Here is a 17032-nt window from a genome sequence, read left to right as displayed (position 1 = left end):
AATGGAACAATCCACCATAAGCCCAGGGGAAGTCAGAAGTGGAACAATCCACCATAGACTGAGGGGGGAGTTAGAAGTGAAACAATCCATCACAGACCCAGGGGGAGTCACAAGTGGAACAATCCACCGTAGGTTAAGAGGGGAGCCAGAAGTGGAACAATCCATCATAGACCAAGGGGGGGGAGTCAGAAATGGAACAATCCTTGGGGCGCCTGGTGGCTCAGATGGTTAAGCGTCTGCCTTCGTCTGCCTTCGGCTCAGGTCTTGATTCCAGGGTGTTGGGATCGAGCCCCACATCGGGCTCCTGGCTCAGCGGCGAACCTGCTTCTCCCTCTCCCTCCCCCGCATCATGCTCTCTCTCTCTCTTTCTCTCTCTGTATCTCTGTGTCTCAAATGAACAAATAAAATCTTAAAAAAAAAAGTGGAACAATCCATCATAGACCAAGGGGGGAGTCAGAAATGGAACAATCCACCATAGGCCCAGGGGAAGTCAGAAGTGGAACAATCCACTATAGACTGAGGGGGGAGTCAGAAGTGAAACAATCCATCACAGACCCAGGGGGAGTCAGAAGTGGAACAATCCACCGTAGGTTAAGAGGGGAGCCAAAAGTGGAACAATCCATCATAGACCAAGGGGGGAGTCAGAAGTGGAACATTCCATCATAGATCGGGGGGGGGGACCCTGACACTTGGGTAGGGAAAAATCTGCAGTGTCCAGAGCACAGGCACAACAATGCACAGCTCAGAGATGGATCCAGATGGACTAGGGAAATACCCTTCTTCCTGCAGAGGCAGAGGACCCTGGACAGAGTTCAGGAGAGACAGGGCTGGGCTGGGCTCTCTGCCTCACATCCATTGCCCAACATCCCATTCGACATCTCTGTCTGTTGGGGTCCCACTCAGACTCTCCCTCAGCGCCTGCTGAGTTCCAGCTCCGATGCCCAGGCTAGCCTCCTGGATCTCTCTCTAGACCCAGTGGTTCTCAACTTGGGGTGATCCTTCTCCCACCCCCTTAATGTCCAGAGACATTTTTGGTTGTCACCACTGGGGGAGGGGAGCTACTGGCGTCCAGAGAGTAGAGACGAGATGCTGTTACACATCCTGCAGTGCACAGCAGAGCATCCCCTGCTCCAATCACAAACAATTATCTGGCCCCAAATGTCAGTAGCGCTGAGGTTGAGAAATGCTGGCTTAGATGATTCTCTGCCAGAAGATAAGAACCACCTTCGACCACTCAGTGTGGAGTAGATGCAGGGTTACAATTCCAGGGCAATTCTCCTGACTCAGCTTAGAGTAAGACATCTCTATTTTTCAGAGAACTGGCATTAGGTTTCGTGTCTATCTGACCTTCTGACCTTGTCACTCAACTTCCCGGAGCTCACTCGCTCTAACCATGCTGGGCGCCTGCTATTTTCACAAGCACGCCCCCTTCAGCTTCCCCTGCTGTTCCCTCTGCCTGGGGGTAGGGCTCACGTGGTCACCAGCTGTCCCCAGGCCAGACCTCATGCCACTGCCCTGTTTATGTCCTTCTAGGCCTGAGGTTCTTAACCAGGGGTGATTTTGTCTCCAAAGGGACATTTGGCAATATCCAGAGTCAAGGTTAAGGGGGTGCACCTGGCATCTAGTGGGTAGAGACTGAATTGTGCCCCCTCTCCCCCAGATGCATAGCTTGAAGCCCTAATCCCTACTGGGGCTTTTAGGGGATCATGAGGTTTAAACGAGGCCATACTGGTGGGCTCCTGATCTGACAGGATTGGTGGTCTTATCAGAACCTGTGCCGGTACTGAGGAAAGGCCATCTCCCTGGCAGGAAGAAGTCATTACTAAGGAGCCGAATTGACCGGCACCTCTGTCTTGGACTTCCCAATCTCAGGACTACAAGAAAATAAATTTCTGTTGCTTAAGCCACCCAGTCTTTTGGTATTTTGTTATGGCAGCTGAGCTGATGGAGGCAATCCCCCCCCACAGTACAGGATCAGCTGGCCCCAGATGAGAGGAGGGCCGAGGCTCCCCTAACATGCCGCATTTGAGGGTCTCAGACGTACATGTGCAAGCAGAGATGTCCCAGTGGGTGTCTGATTTGCAGGCAGGTGACTGTCCTGGTCCTTCACACTAACCATGACGGACTTAACAGTTACATTAAATTGACTGTAAAGTTAACTATTACAATGTGGATGTATGATGTATGTGTGTACGTAAGGAAATAGCTAATCTAAAGACAAAGGCGTTTGGCGGAAAGATTGAGGACCTTTGTGTTGGGGTTTTTGAGGCCTTTTACATAGAATAGAGGAATACAGAGGTCAAAGGCATTTACCAACAATGACGCACAAATTAAAGTGTGAGTTGCAGTTGATACCATATATCAGAAAAACACTGTGACATGAATGGAACTGAGGAAATTATACATATAATATATAATATATACTATATATATTAAACACTTAAAATTTATGACAATCTTTTAAAAATATTTATTTGTTTGTTTGTTTGCTTATTTATTTATTTATGTAGGTTCCATGCCCAGCATGGAGCCCAATGTGGGGCTTGAACTCACGGTCCGGAGATCAAGACCTGAGCTGATATGGTGATGGGCATTAAGGAGGACACGTGTTGGGACAAGTACTTGGGGTTATATGTAACTGATGAGTCACTAAATTCTACTCCTGAAATCAGTACTGCACTATATGTTAACTAACTTGAATTAAAAAAAAAAAAAGTTAAACGCTTGACTGAGCCGCACAGGTGCTCCCAAAAATATTTATATATAAGATCTTCACCTGGTTCGACTGCCAAAAGGCAAATTGATGAAAGGACACTTGTTAGGAGATATAATAAAAATATCAATATCTACCCACAAACACGTAAATGGCAAATGCATCATTACCTGCTAATTTGTGCGGCACTTCCTCCCCGCAGCGATCAGAGAAGAAGCATGAGTATAGAAAAGAGCAAAGGAGCCGTGAACAGAGTGGGGAGTTTTCCAAATGAGAAGAACAACTTTGGTGGTAGGAAGATGATGAGTCCAGGCTGGCTGGAAGAACCTGATAAAATAACCCGAAGTTCCAGAAAACAACAACAACAACAACAACCTTGGGTTCAGAGAGACAGATTTGATTTGAGCATCTGTCTTAGAGAAATTGAAACCACGGCATTAAATGAGATCCACCCAGACTTGTATCCAGAGAAAGGCGGGTCTACCATGGAACCCACAAGCTCTGAGGGTGGAGAGCCTGCAAACTGAAGGTACAGGACAGTCAGAAAACGAGTGGAGGAGGCCAGTGAAGCTAACTGTTTCAAGGAGGAAGTGGTCATACAACCAAGAGAGGAACAAAGGTGAGACACGGGCTGAGAAGCGTCCACTGTGAGTTCCAGGAAGCCATTAATGTTTATCACAAAAACAGCTTCAGCGGAAGTGTGTGGGGGGGGAGAAACCAGCTCCCAGTGGGTTGATGCCTGAGTGTGAGGGGCCAAGCAGAAAACTGGTCTTCAGAGCCATAGACCAGTAAGAGTAGAGGGATGGAGCTTTCCCCACATAACTGTCCGTGTTCTGAAGCTTGAGCTCCCATTGATAACTCAAAGTTGGAAAAGTCAGGTCCCGGTGGTGGTGGAACATTGACATATCTCTAGGGTGACATCACATCCTTATAACATTGCTGAGAAGGAGCTACTGTTCCTCCTTTTGGCAAATGGAAGGTGGAAATAGAGGGGACCTACCTTGTCTCAGGAACACAGGTTTTTCATAGAGACTGAATTTGGTCCTTTCCCCGCTACCTCCTGATTCTGCACTAGATTTGTTGTATGAAACGAGATGAAGAAAACAGGGCACACAGCCTGGAGAGCCAGTCTTATTGTAATTAGGAATATGGAAGAATCTGGGGTAAATGCAGAAAGAAGGGAGGTTAGACTGAGTAGGGAAAGGAGGTGTCACTCAGCCCTCAAACATCACCTTACCTAATGTCTATGAGACCAGGCTACTGTAGCACCAACCCGTCCAGCACCAGAGACAGTCTAGCACCAGAGCCCCGGTGATGTGCTGTAGAGTGATGAGCGTGCCTGCTTCTCGAAAATGCTTTCATGTATTATTCAGCATGAGAAAGAAGGAAATCCTGCCATTTGTGACAACATGGGTGAACCTTGAGGGCATTACTAGAGGTGAGATAAATCACACAGAGAAGGGCAAATACCGTATGTTGTCACTTATATGTGGAATCTGAAAAAGCTTAACTCACAGAAACAGGGAGGAGAGTGGTGGTGGCCAGGGGATGGGGGTGGGGGAAATGGGGAGACGTTGTTTGAGGGTATGAACTAGCAACTAGTAAATAAGAAGGTCCTGGAGGTCTAATATAGAGTACAGTGATTCCAGACAATGATATTGCATCATTGTTAAGAGACTACATCTTACTCATTCCCACCACAACAAAGAAATGATTATGTGATACAACAGAGGTGTTCACAAACACTACAGTGACAATCGTATTGCAATATATAAGTGCATATTGTGTATCAAACCAGCTTGTGGTCCATCTTAGATTGACACAATGTTATACGTCAATTATATTTCAATAAAAAATGAAACCTTTTCAGTTTGGGAAGATGGGCCATTAATTTGTATCTCTGACTTTGCCCCAAATGTATCTTCTTACCGTGCAGCTCATGGTTCACCTGTGGGTAGGAGTGAGAGGGAAATGTCCCCTTCTTCATCCACCCAAGTTGTCCAGAGTCCATCGTCCAGAGCTGATCCTGCTACCTGCTTAGTCATCGTTTCTTTTTTTTAAGTTTTTATTAAATCCCAGTTAGCTAACATACAGTGAAATATTAGTTTCAGGCGCATAATTCAATGATTCAACACTTCCATACATCACCCAGTGTTCATCATGACAAGTGCACTCCTTAATCACCATCCCCTCACCCACTTCCCCTCTGGTGATCATCAGTGTGTTCTCTATAGTTAAGAATCTATTTCTTGGTTTGTCCCCTCTCGTTTTTTTCCCTTGTTCATTTGTTTTGTTTTTTAAATTCCACATATGAGTAAAATCATATAGTGTTTGTCTTTCTCTGATTGACTTATCATAACTTATCATCAATTAGCATAATACACTTTAGCTCCATCCACATCATTGCAAACGGCAAGATTTCATTCTTTTTGATGGCTGAGTAATATTCCATTGTATATATACACCTTCTTTATCCATTCATCAGTTGATGGACATTTGGGCTGCTTCCATAATTTTCAGCCATCATTTCTAAGCAATAAAATGAAATATGACTTATGTGCCTAAAATATGTCAAAGGTCTCCACTTTCTCTGAGCCATTATCAACTGTCATCTAGAATAATGTAGGAGTCTCCTAATTGGTCTCACTGGATATGTTCTTTCTCATTTGCAAATGGAAACAAGCTTAGCAGAACCAGAATACAAAGGAATTTTCTTACTGGGACAATGAATATCTACAAAAAACTATAGCAATTTGCTTACTCAGTGGTAAGATATTAAAAATATTCCCCATAATATTGGTACTAAGAAAAGGATCCTTGCTATCCATTAATGTGCTGGAGGTTCTAGCCAGGTAGTTAAGACAGTAAAAAAGAAATCAATTTTACAAAAAATTCTAAAAATTTTTAAACCTAGAAATAATCTTAAACTGTCAAAATTAAGTGAAATTTGCAAGACCACTGAGTACATATTAGATATACAAGAGCCAATTTCATTTTTATAATACCAGCAATAAACAACAGTGATAAAATTATTTAAAGAATGATACCACTTACAAAATAAAAGTCACATACCTAGGAATCTATCTGGGGATGATATAACTGGAGGATATATCTTGTGGAAATCTAACAAAAGATGTGCACATTCTGTACTCAGAGGACTACACGATATTATTTAAAGAAATCAGGGAACATGTAAATACATGGCAAAATATAACACATTTAGGGTGCAAACTTGCATGGATTGAAAGATTGAAGAGATGATAATTCCCCCTAAATTGATCTGTAGCTTTAGTACAATTTCCTGCACAACCCAGGCTGGTCTTTTGTGACAACCGACATCCTAAAGTTAATATTGAAATCTAAAGGGCTCAGAATAGTCTAGGCAATCCTGAAAAGTAACAAAACCAGCAAATATTACCAATCTCAGGACCAGGACCCATCATCCATTGCTGGACCTCCCTCTGGGTTATCAGTTTGTCTTCTCTCTGATTGGCAACCCCAGAAATAGATGACATTCTCAACTGTGCTGTTTCTCCATGGTTTTGTTTTCTTCTGCTTATTCTTTTCTCTCTCTAATTGGAAGGATCTTTCTGCAATGCACACGTCATCCTATCCCAGCCATGATAAAAGTGCTAAATGAGCTCCCTTTGCCTTAAAGATGAGATGTGCATTTAAGATGTGGCTTCCATGGCTGTGCTTGGCGTGATGCACCCAGTGTCACCCAGAATCAAAGCTCTACTAATACTGCATGGTTTTCACCCTCTGTCCCACATGTGAGCCTCTGCATGAATTGGTGCAGACCCCTGCCACTGTCACCCCCATTCCTCATTTGTATGCCCTCCTCAATGTCTCTCTAGAATGTAATTTTGCATAGAAAGAAGCTCCAGTGGCATCCTGTATTTCTTCTATCCCAACTTGTCCCCTTTCCCTGCATTTACTCACTTTCTTGAAGATCTGCTCTCCTGGACAATCATCCCTGTTCTAGCAGGGATGTGGTCCTTTTACCAGTGCCTGGCACATAGTAGGCTCTGGTTGCAGAGACTGCAGCTGCCTATCACAACTCTGTCACATCCCTCCTCACTCCATTGGTAACAGAAATGCCAGCATTTATCTTGTCACAGAGACGCCTGGAATAAAGGCTATCTTCCTCAACCTCCCTTGCATCCAAGTGGGGCAAGCTCTTAGGTTCTAACCACTGAGAAATAAATGGAAGTGTTTTTGTTTTGTTGTGTTTTTTATCATGTTAGCACTTTAATGGTTAAAAATTTTTTTAATTTTATTTTATTATGTTATGTTAGTCACCATAAAGTACATCATTAGTTTTTGATGTTGTGATCCACGATTCATTGTTTTCGTATAACACCCAGGGCTCCATGCAGTACGTTCCCTTCTTAATACCAGAGTAACCCATCCCCCCACCCCCCTCCCCTCTAAAACCCTCAGTTTGTTCCTCAGAGTCCATAGTCTCTCATGGTTCATCTCTCCCTCCGATTTCCCCCCTTCATTTTTCCCTTCCTTCTCCTAATGTCCTCCCTGCTGTAATGGAAGTGTCTTTAAGTGTTTCCGATAAACCTCCATAACAAACAATTGGCCGGTACTTTCTCTCCCTTTCCCTCCCTTCCTTCTTCCCCATGCTTCATTTCGCTGTCTGGAATACAAACTGGGTGCAACATTTCAAAAAGAGTAATGCTCTACTTAACCATCTGGTCTAGTCCTGTTAACCAGTTTTGGAAGATTTTGACTTGGAGCAGTGAGGGGAACAGCCTTGTGTGGAAAAGACCCCTCCATCCTTCTGAGGAGGCTCTCAAGCCCCTGCACTTATATCTGGAGATCCAAAATTCTTCTACCTTACACATTTTCCCCCCCTTGAGACTGTAGGTTTCCTGCCATAGCTTAGGATATGGAAAATTTGGGATGTCATAAACACGCTCTGAGGAAGTCCATCATGTCTTGGGATAAAGAACATTATGATTCAGTATCAACAGAAGTTCTTGGTCTGTGAAGACCTAGCAGATGAAGAACAGAAAGAAGGACATTCAGTACTGATCCACTGGTACTGAGGTAACAATTTGTGTGAGTTTCAGTTCCCCATTGTACTGGGAATAATAACAGCTACCATGCATTGAGTTAACTTACATGTGTCAGAGCCTATACTGGTTTCTGGATATTCTTTATCTCATTAAAAATGCATGTCCAACCCTTTTGAGGTTGGAATTAATGTTCTCTGATACATAACAGGAACTCAGATTTAGAGAATGGATTTGACACCGTGTGAGGTGTCAGAATCTTGAGGAGGGCAGGGACCCATATAATGGTTATATTAATGGGTTGATCAAGAAGAAGTTCTCAAGGAACAAAGGGTCCAGATAGCATTTCAAGGACAATAATCAGGAGTCTCGAGAGCTAAGCTGAGCTACAGCCTCATTTGTATATCCATTGACCTGACGTGTATTTCCGGAGAACTCTCTTAGTGTCAGGAGCTGTGAGCACAGCCACCAGACCCAACACAGACTTAATTCACACAAGTTCACTGTAGAGACAGGAAAATGGATATGTATGCAGTGTTAGAGCCCCAGTGATGTTACAGACGAACAACAGGTGCTTTGGGAGCATGGAAGTGATATCTGAAGTCAAGTTGGAGGGTTTGGGGAACTTTCTTGGGGGGAAACCCAAGGAGGAAGGCAAATTCTGGATAAAGAAGTGAGGAAGACAGAAGCTTGAGGTGGTATAAGAGAGAGGAATTGGGACAAGGCTGAGACCTAGCCAGGACACACTCAGCTGTACGTGTGCTCACAGCCTGCATCTCCATTAACCCGGTGGTGCCTCTCTGGGTGATGTTCCTTTTGATAAATGCCTATTCTGTACTGGTTATTATTATTTTTTTCTGTACTTGTTATTAAAAATCTTGAATGACATATTGCAGCAAAGGAAAGAAGAACTAGGGATAAAGACCAAAGCAGGAAGGAAATATTCTGTGGTGATGCTGTTTACAAAGGAGATACATTCGGTGAAAACCAGGGTGGTTAAAACTTTGGTTTTCATCAGGCAGGCACAAAATTGCTTACACTCAACAAGAGACAAGAGGGTCTGTCTGCAGGAGAAATTAGGTCTTTCATTCCCCCTGCCCAACTCCTCCTGGAAGCTTAGACTCCACGCAGCTGTCCTTCAGTTTCCTGCAGGGAACCCCCCTCCATGGATACAACACAGAGCTCACTCAGCTCAGGGTCAAGGCCAGCATTCAGCTCTACCTGTGGCCAGCACCTCTCTCAGTCATTTGTCCAGGCGTCTCTGTGTTCTGGACCTTCTCCTGCGTTCCTGACTTGAAGCCCCATTGGCTTTTTTTTTTTTAATTTTTATTGTTATGTAAATCACCATACATTACATCATTAGTTTTTGATGTAGTATTCCATGATTCCTTGTTTGTGCATAACACCCAGTGCTCCACACAGAATGTGCCCTCTTTAATACCCACCACCAGGCTAACCCATCCCCCCACCCCAAAATATGGAATGCTTCATGAATTTGTGTGTCATCCTTGCACAGGGGCCATGCTAATCTTCTCTGTATCGTTCCCATTGGCTTTTTCTTGTGCCCTCTTCCTCCAAAGCCAGTCTTCAGCCAGGAGGCACATGAGGGCCACCAGGACCAGGAAAGCCAGACCGATCCGAAGGAGATTCTGGGCAGTGTGATCCCAGAGGCCAAGGTCTGGGGTCAGAAGAACAGACTGATGGCTGACAGGAATGGATGGACATGCCTCGCCCTGCCTCTCCCTCTCCCCGTTCCAGATCACGCTCCTTCACAGACTGCCCTGCTCGCTGCTTGCCTACCTTGCTGGAATTCTGCTTCTGTGGTTAACAAGTCGAGGTCCCAAAGGTCTGCGGATGATAGGGAAGTGAAGCAGTGAGAAAAAGAGAGTGTTGGCCTCTGCCCAGGCTGCCGCTCCTCCCCTCGGTTGGACCCCATGGCCTTGTGCAGCTTTTCCAGGTCCCCACCCCACCCTCCAGGTCCTAGTGGCTTCATCTGGCAGGTAGAGAGGAAGAGCCAGAGGACAGGCAAACCCGAGGGGGAATTCAGCTCCAGGACCTCCCACCGGGCATGTCTTCCCTCTGGCCCTCAGCTTCCTCATTATGTGGGTCAACATGGCTTCTTCCTCACATGTTGGATGACTCACAGTCTCCCCATTTTCTTCCAGCTCTGAGCCCACACCCCGTCCCAACCAGCACCGTGCAATGTCACTCCCAGTGGAGGGAGTTACTCCCGGCGCTGGCCCTCCCCCTGCCTTGGGCCCTCCCCCTGCCATTACTCAATGGCCACTCCCTCTCTCTGGAACCTTCTTTCCCGTGTAGCCATAGAACGAACGCCCTTAGTTCTTTAGGTATTTGCTCCGCTGTGAGGCTGATTCAGACAGCTCTAATATTGCCACCTGCCCTCCAGGTCACCCTCACCTTGTTTGTCCTTTCTTCCACACCACTGTTTGCTCCCCCTGTGCTATATGCTTGCCTTATTTCTCTGACTTTGACTCATGGTCTGTCTCCCGCTGGGATACAAGTGCCGCAAAACCAAGGGTATTTGCTCCACTGAGGGAACTGCAGGTCATGGCAAATGCTAGACAGTCAATGGATATTTCGAATGAACGACATGTTTTTAGTGTCACTGGGAGGCTCTGATCACCCCCCACCCAAGTTTAGAAGTAACTGTTACTCACCAGAAAAGGAGGTGTGTTCTGTGGGTGCAAGGCTGCTGTCCCCAACATCTTCTGGCAGTGGAAACAAAGAAAACCATAAGGGTTTTGGGTTTCCTCTGGTCTTCCCACCTAGTCTCTGTGTCCCCCCTCTCTCTGTCCCTCTGGCCTTCTTCCTCAGGAAAAATCAACTGGGCCTCTGCAAAAATGTATGTGGATGAGGGCACTGCAGGGAGGTGCCCTCTGCATCTTCCCACCTGTCCCTTTGCTGCCTTCCTCATCACTGGTTGGGGTTCACTTGGGGTTCCGGAGAGGACATGGGGGAAATATGGTTATCCTCACCTGTGACCAGGAGCTTCACAGGCTCACTGGGGAAAGACCATGCATGGTTGTTATAAGAGCCAAAACATCTGTACGTCCCTCTGTGGGCTGTGGTCACAGGACCCATGGGGAACTCCACCTGGGTGTTCCCATATCTGTGTTGAGGGCGGCCAGATCTTCCCTCCTTGAGCAGAAAGAACTTGTTTGTTGCAGTGCCTAGTTGGCAATAGAAGGTCACGTTCTTTCCTGAGGTCACCTCAGGCCCAGGATGAACGGAGAGGGTGGGCGTGTCATACATTTCTGTGGGAGAAGGAGACAGGAAGGTTAAGAGAGTCTTTATCCCGCCTCCTATGTCTCCCTTCCTCCTTGGCCTTAAGACTGGGATGTCACACCCAAGAATCTCTGTCTGCTCTGCTTTGGTCGTGGACATGCCCTCCCTGATCTCTCCCTTCAAGATTGAGACACTCACTCCTCTAACTTTCAGGGGCATTAGCATGACTCTCTCTCTGGGAATTGCCTAACATCAGTGGTTCTCAGAGTTAGAGATCCTTGGGACCGGCGACATCAGCATCAGCGGGAAGCTTATCAGAAATGCCGATTTCCAGGCTCCACCCCAGACCCACTGTATCAGAAACTCAAGGGTAAGGCAGCCAAATGTGTTTTAAAAATTATTATTGTTTTACATTGTTATGAAATAAATTACACATAAAATTTACCATCTTAACCAATTTTATGGGTACAATTCAGTAGCATTGAGTACATTCACATTGTCATGCAACCATCACCACCATCCATCTCCAGAACACTTTTCATCTTGCAGAACTGAAACTGTCCCCATTATTAAGCACCCTCACCCCATCCCTGCCCCCAGCCCCTGGCACCCACAATTCTGCTTTCTGTCTCTATGAATCTGACCATCCTAGCTCCCACACAGAAGGGACTCCTACAGTATTTGTCCTTCTGTGACTGGTTTATCTCACTCAGCATGATGCCCTCAAGGTCCGTCCATGACGTAGCAGGTGTCCGAAACTCCTTCCTTTTCAAGGCCGAATAATATTGCATCATGTGTATAGATCACATTTTGTTCATCCATTACTTTGTCAGTAGACACTGAGCCTGTTTGCTACCTTTTGGCTACTGTGAATAGTGCTTCCGTGAACATGGGTGTACTAGGGCCATCTGTGTTTTCACGAGCCCTCCAGGTGATTCTGATACCTGCTTAAGTTTGAAAACCACATTCCTCAGCTGAAGGAGCCTGAGACTGCCTTCCTGAGACTGCCTTCCCTCCCAACCCCATTCTACTCTGTCTTTTTCCATATCATCATTTACTCCTTAGGTGCTCATGATTGATTTGTCCTGACTTATACTCGTGGTCTGTCTTCCCCTGCTAGAATACAAGTGCCATAAGAGTCCGGATGTTTGAATGGAACCTCCTCCCTAGGAGGGGTTGACACTGGTGGGTACAGAACCCCTAGCCTCATCTCAAGACCACTCAGAATGGCCATCCCAGGTCCAGGGTTCCACATTTGCTTGGCTGAGGTGTCTGTTGAAACTGCACCATGGTCCAGCTTCTGCCTTTTGCCTGGCCTGTTTCCCTCACTCCTCATCGCTGGGGTCACTTTTGAAGATGCTCCCCAGTGTTCCCCCCTGCACACATGCATCCATCTCAGAGCATCTCACCTGGAGAACCTGACCTAAGACCAATCTGCCTCTAGGTCATAGGTAACCGCTGAGTGAGGTTGAATGACACCAAAGGAGATTAATAAATAAATGGTGACCCTCCCCAGGATTCAGGCTGAGGATGGGACAGTTACCTGTTATCACCAGATCCAGAGGGTCACTAGGGTTTGACCAGAGCTCCTTGCTTCGGTAAATGCACTTGTATTGCCCTGCAGTGAGCAGGGTCATGGCTGGGATGTGGAACATGACTATGTTCCTCCTTCCAAGTTGTTTTGGGCTCTGCTGGGCAGAGAGGTGTCCCTCAAAATACAGCTGGTATTCAACGGCCTCAGGAGTCCCCTGGCATAAGATCAACACTCGCATTCCCTTTGGAATCATGAAATCTGGCTTGGCCCAGATGATGGGTTTTGAAAGAATCTCTGGAAGGGAATCAGAGGCTGGAGTTCCAGATAAAGTCCCTTCCCACCCACATTTCCACCCGGTTGCTGGTCCCAAGCACTCCTAGCAAACCAGAGCCCCTGCTCTCTCCTCTGGTGGCTCCTAGGTGGATACTTTGTCTGAGCCCAGTAGAGAGACTCTGGGGCTCTGAAGGAGGGACTCACGCTTCTGGGTGCTGATGGTCTGGCTCAGGTACAGCCCTGGAAGACAAGAACAGTGAGACATGTTGCCCCCCACACCCAGACCCCTGGATTCTGTCTCCCTCACCTGAAGGAACTCACCGAGGTAGAGCAGGGCACTGAGTGTAGAGGTCATAGTACTGATTGTACCAGGAGAATGTTGAGTAGCTGGGTGGAGACTGAGTCCAGCAGGCCGGGAAGATGCACAGGATGTGGTGGGTGAAGCCCAGCACTAATCACCATGGGGCTTTCACACTGACTTTTTACAAGATGGTTCACAGTTTTCCTTCTACCTCTGACCATGAGGCATAAGGACTGGTCATTGTCCCCATGACACATCTGGTCATCTCTGTGGTCTAACTAGATCCTCTGACAATTGTCTGCCCCACCTGAAACTCATTTCAGGGTCTTCTTCCAAATTTTGAAGTATGGACATTATGCCCAGGAAAGGCATACAGAAGTGTACAGAGCAGAAACCTTAGAATCATTAAAAAAATATGTGTTTAATCTTGGCTCCTCTTTGTTTGGTATGCATATGCTTGGGTCAGTTAATTGGTTTCATTAGAATGAAATGATAATGCTATCTTCTCCAAAGATTTGTTACAACATTTCAAAAAATGCAATTTTTGAAACAAAATGTTCTGTTTCTTACATAAGTATATTCTTTTGGTCTGTTATAAAGCAGAAATTAAATATTAAAATCTTAAATATTTTAATATATTTTAAAACTCAAAATGTGTTTTTTTCCTCAAAGAGTCTAAGTAATTTTGGAAAATGAAATGTAATGCCAATTTATATTCTGCCTTACATTCTATGAGGAAATCTCCCCCAATCTATTACCATTGTTCTTATTTCTTGATTTTGTGGTTGAATATATTCCATTCACTTTCTTATTTACATATAGTAAAACCCACTCATTTCTTGTTCAGTTCTATATGAGTTTTGATAAATGTATATAGTCATGTAACCAACACTTAAGTCAAAATATAGGACAATTTTGTCCTAGTATAAGTGGTATTGGTAGTGTTTGTCCTTGTGTGTCTGACTTATCTCACTTAGCATAATGCCCTGTGGGTTCATTCCTGTGGTTGCAAATGATAGGATTTCTATTCCATTCTTTTCTGTTGCCTCCAATCCTTGACTCCAAATTCCAGCACCCATCTTCTCCAGCCAGCCAACACCCACCCATGCCACCTGTCTAGATGGTCTCCACCAAAATGGCCTTACAACATTTTGAGGGAGGGCATCATTCTCATGTATCTATAAAGTCTTTCTCAGAAGCCATCCTGGAGAAGAAAAGCTCAAGTGAGATGGTCACTCTTGAGATGACAGCTTGTGCATTTACTCCTGGGCAGATTTAGACCTAAAATCAGAAGCTCTGCTCTCCCTGTAAAAAGGGTCATACCCTGGATTTCTACTGTCTTGTCCTCCCCATTAGGACTTGCTAAGGATATAGCGGGGAGGGGGGGGTTCTTCCAGCTGACTTCCTGTGTGCATCTTTTAGGAAACTTACAGGAAAGATGGGTGCAGAAAAAAGTAGTAGGCGAGGACCCAGGACCACCCACTGGAGTTTTTTACGTTGACCTCATTTCTAGAGAGTGGGCACAGCCAATGTCTGTGAGAAACCTGGCTATGTGCCATGGGTTTTTTGTTTTGTTTTGTTTTGTTTTGTTTTTTGTTTTTAAAACAAATTTCAAGTGTGGCCTTGACCTATGGAAACATTTAGATACCAAACCACGGGGGAGAGAGGCAGTGGTTGCTAGTTCAGAGGAGACAAGGAGGCAGGCTTGCCTATAGATGACGAAGATGTCTCTGGGCCAAGAAGGGATCTGGTCTCACTTCTCTCCCATAATACATCTTAATTTACTCATCATTGTCAGCCTAAAGACCATTCATAGCATGAAGGTAAGGTTCCTGGTGAGTGGGTCCCTGTGTCAGAAAAGAGCTAGTTGTCCTTTGGGGATAAAGTGACCAGGGGCAGAGAAGTAGTTCTCTTGGTATGGTGAGAACGTTCTGCTACCTCTCACTTAGAGAGTTTGAGAGTCTATTCAAGAGGCTGGTTGCCTGATAACATGTTCCTGTGAAATTGTTTTAAAAGTTGGGGGGAGCTCCCTGGAATTTAAGTCAACCTCCTGGCACCACAGAGGATCAGGTTAGTATCTCCATGGCATGGCCCTAATTGGAGCTGGGTCTGGACTTTAGAGAATGGGTCTAGCCTCGGTTTCCTTGTGGCTTTTTTCTCTGCTAACTACTTTAATAATTTACATAGGCATATGAGAGTTCTGTATCTCAAGTCCCTTGGTATTGCTAATTCTTCCATAATATTTGGGGGTTTCTTTGTTTCTTTATGAAGTTTGCAATTTTTTATTGCTGGTTATTCACAGTGAGTTTTCCTACCTATGGGATTCCAATGTTTATTGTTGTGTGTACTTGTAGCGAAAGTGTTGCCTTCCATTTGATTCTTCTGGAGGGCCCAGGTGTCTCAGCAGGCTGTAAGCAATCTTACATTCATTTGTGGTTTTGGTCCTACATAGCTCAGAAGTGGAATTCAACGTCACACTCTTGTGGAAGATGTCAGTGTTTCTGATTTTTCATAAGTCTGCGTCCAGACTTGAAGACGGACAGGTTTGCTTGTCGTTTTCTGAGATGGTGATTGGAGCGGTTCTAGAGCCACTTTTTCTAAGAGGGAAATTCTTCCAAGGACTTCACTTTATCAAAGTGTTTTTACTTGAGCCCATTTGTCGTCTTAAGCTCACTCCCATACTCCTGGGACTGTCTATGTTTAGAGTTTGTAAGCTATGTTGGAAATGATGGATTTCAAGCCATCACTCAATCACTTAAAGAGTGAGCAACCACGGTGAGCGCTGTGAATTGTGTAAGACTGTTGAATCACAGATCTGTACTTCTGAAACAAATAACGCAACATATTTTAAGAAAAAAGAAAAAGAAGAAGATAGCAGGAGAGGAAGAATGAAGGGGAGTAAGTCAGAGGGGGAGACGAACCAGGAGAGATGATGGACTCTGAAAAACAAACTGAGGTTTCTAGAGGGGAGGAGGGTAGGGGGATGGGTTAGCCTGGTGATGGGTATTAAAGAGGGTACATTCTGCATGGAGCACTGGGTGTTATGAACAAACAATGAATCATGGAACACTACACCAAAACAAATGATGTAATATATAGTGATTAACATAACAATAAAAAATTAAAAAAAAAAAAGAGTGAGCAACCCCGAGGATGTCATTAACAATATATTCATTTTTTTGGTACTTGAAAAAAAAAACTTTATTGAACTATACCATACAATTTACCTATTTAAAGTATATAATTCAATGGTTTTTAGTACATTCACAGAATTGCTCAACCATTACCACAATGTAATTTTAGAATTTTTCCACCACCACAAAAAGAAACCCAGTGCTCCCTGGCCATTAATGCCAATTACCACCCCCCCCGCCCACTCTGCCAGCGCCAGGCAACCAGTAATCTACTTTCAGTCTCTACAGGCCACAACGAACTTTTCACAGATTGTGATAAAAATATGTAACATAAATTTTTTTACCATTTTAACTATTTAAAAAGTTTTTTATTGTAGTAAAAAACGCATAACATGAAATGTACCATCTTCACCCATTATACAGTAGTGTGCAGTACATTCACATTGTTGCTCCAGAACTGTTTCACCTTTCAAAACTAAACCTCTATATCCCCAAAGGGAGTTGTTCTTTGACAGACATAGGGTTTCATTTTAACCATTTTTGAGTGTATGGTTCAGTGGCATTAAGCATATTTACATTGTTGTGGGACCATCACCACCATGTCTCCAGAATTTTCTCATCATCCCAAATTGAAACTCTGTATCCATATATTTGCATCATTATTCAAATCATAACATTTTTTAAAGTTTTTTTAAAGTAATCTCTACACTTAGTGTGGGGCTCAAACTCACAACCCCGAGATCAAGAGTCACATGCTCTATGGACTGAGCCAGCAGGTGCCCATCAAATCATATCATTTGTGAG

The 17032-nt window shown here is 44.7% G+C and overlaps 1 protein-coding gene and 1 non-coding gene across 2 annotated transcripts; both read right to left on the bottom strand.

Moving 5' to 3' along the window:
* Window positions 1-7193: 7193 nt before the first annotated feature.
* NCR1 (natural cytotoxicity triggering receptor 1) lies at window positions 7194-13178 on the bottom strand. The gene is made up of 7 exons (XM_027618457.1): window positions 13115-13178; window positions 12998-13033; window positions 12530-12814; window positions 10737-11015; window positions 10419-10469; window positions 9541-9588; window positions 7194-7719 (listed from the first exon to the last, which is right to left on the bottom strand). Exons 1-7 carry the CDS (start codon window positions 13146-13148, stop codon window positions 7679-7681), a joined length of 774 nt encoding a protein of 257 aa, XP_027474258.1. The 5' UTR covers window positions 13149-13178; the 3' UTR covers window positions 7194-7678.
* LOC113936821 lies at window positions 9212-9318 on the bottom strand. The gene has a single exon (XR_003524383.1). It is a non-coding gene; the product is annotated as a U6 spliceosomal RNA (small nuclear RNA).
* Window positions 13179-17032: the final 3854 nt, after the last annotated feature.

This window comes from Zalophus californianus, chromosome 17, assembly GCF_009762305.2.
Source record: "Zalophus californianus isolate mZalCal1 chromosome 17, mZalCal1.pri.v2, whole genome shotgun sequence".
Taxonomy (NCBI): domain Eukaryota; kingdom Metazoa; phylum Chordata; class Mammalia; order Carnivora; family Otariidae; genus Zalophus; species Zalophus californianus.
Note: the sequence above shows the minus strand (reverse complement) of the source record. Positions and strands in the feature narration are given on the sequence as shown.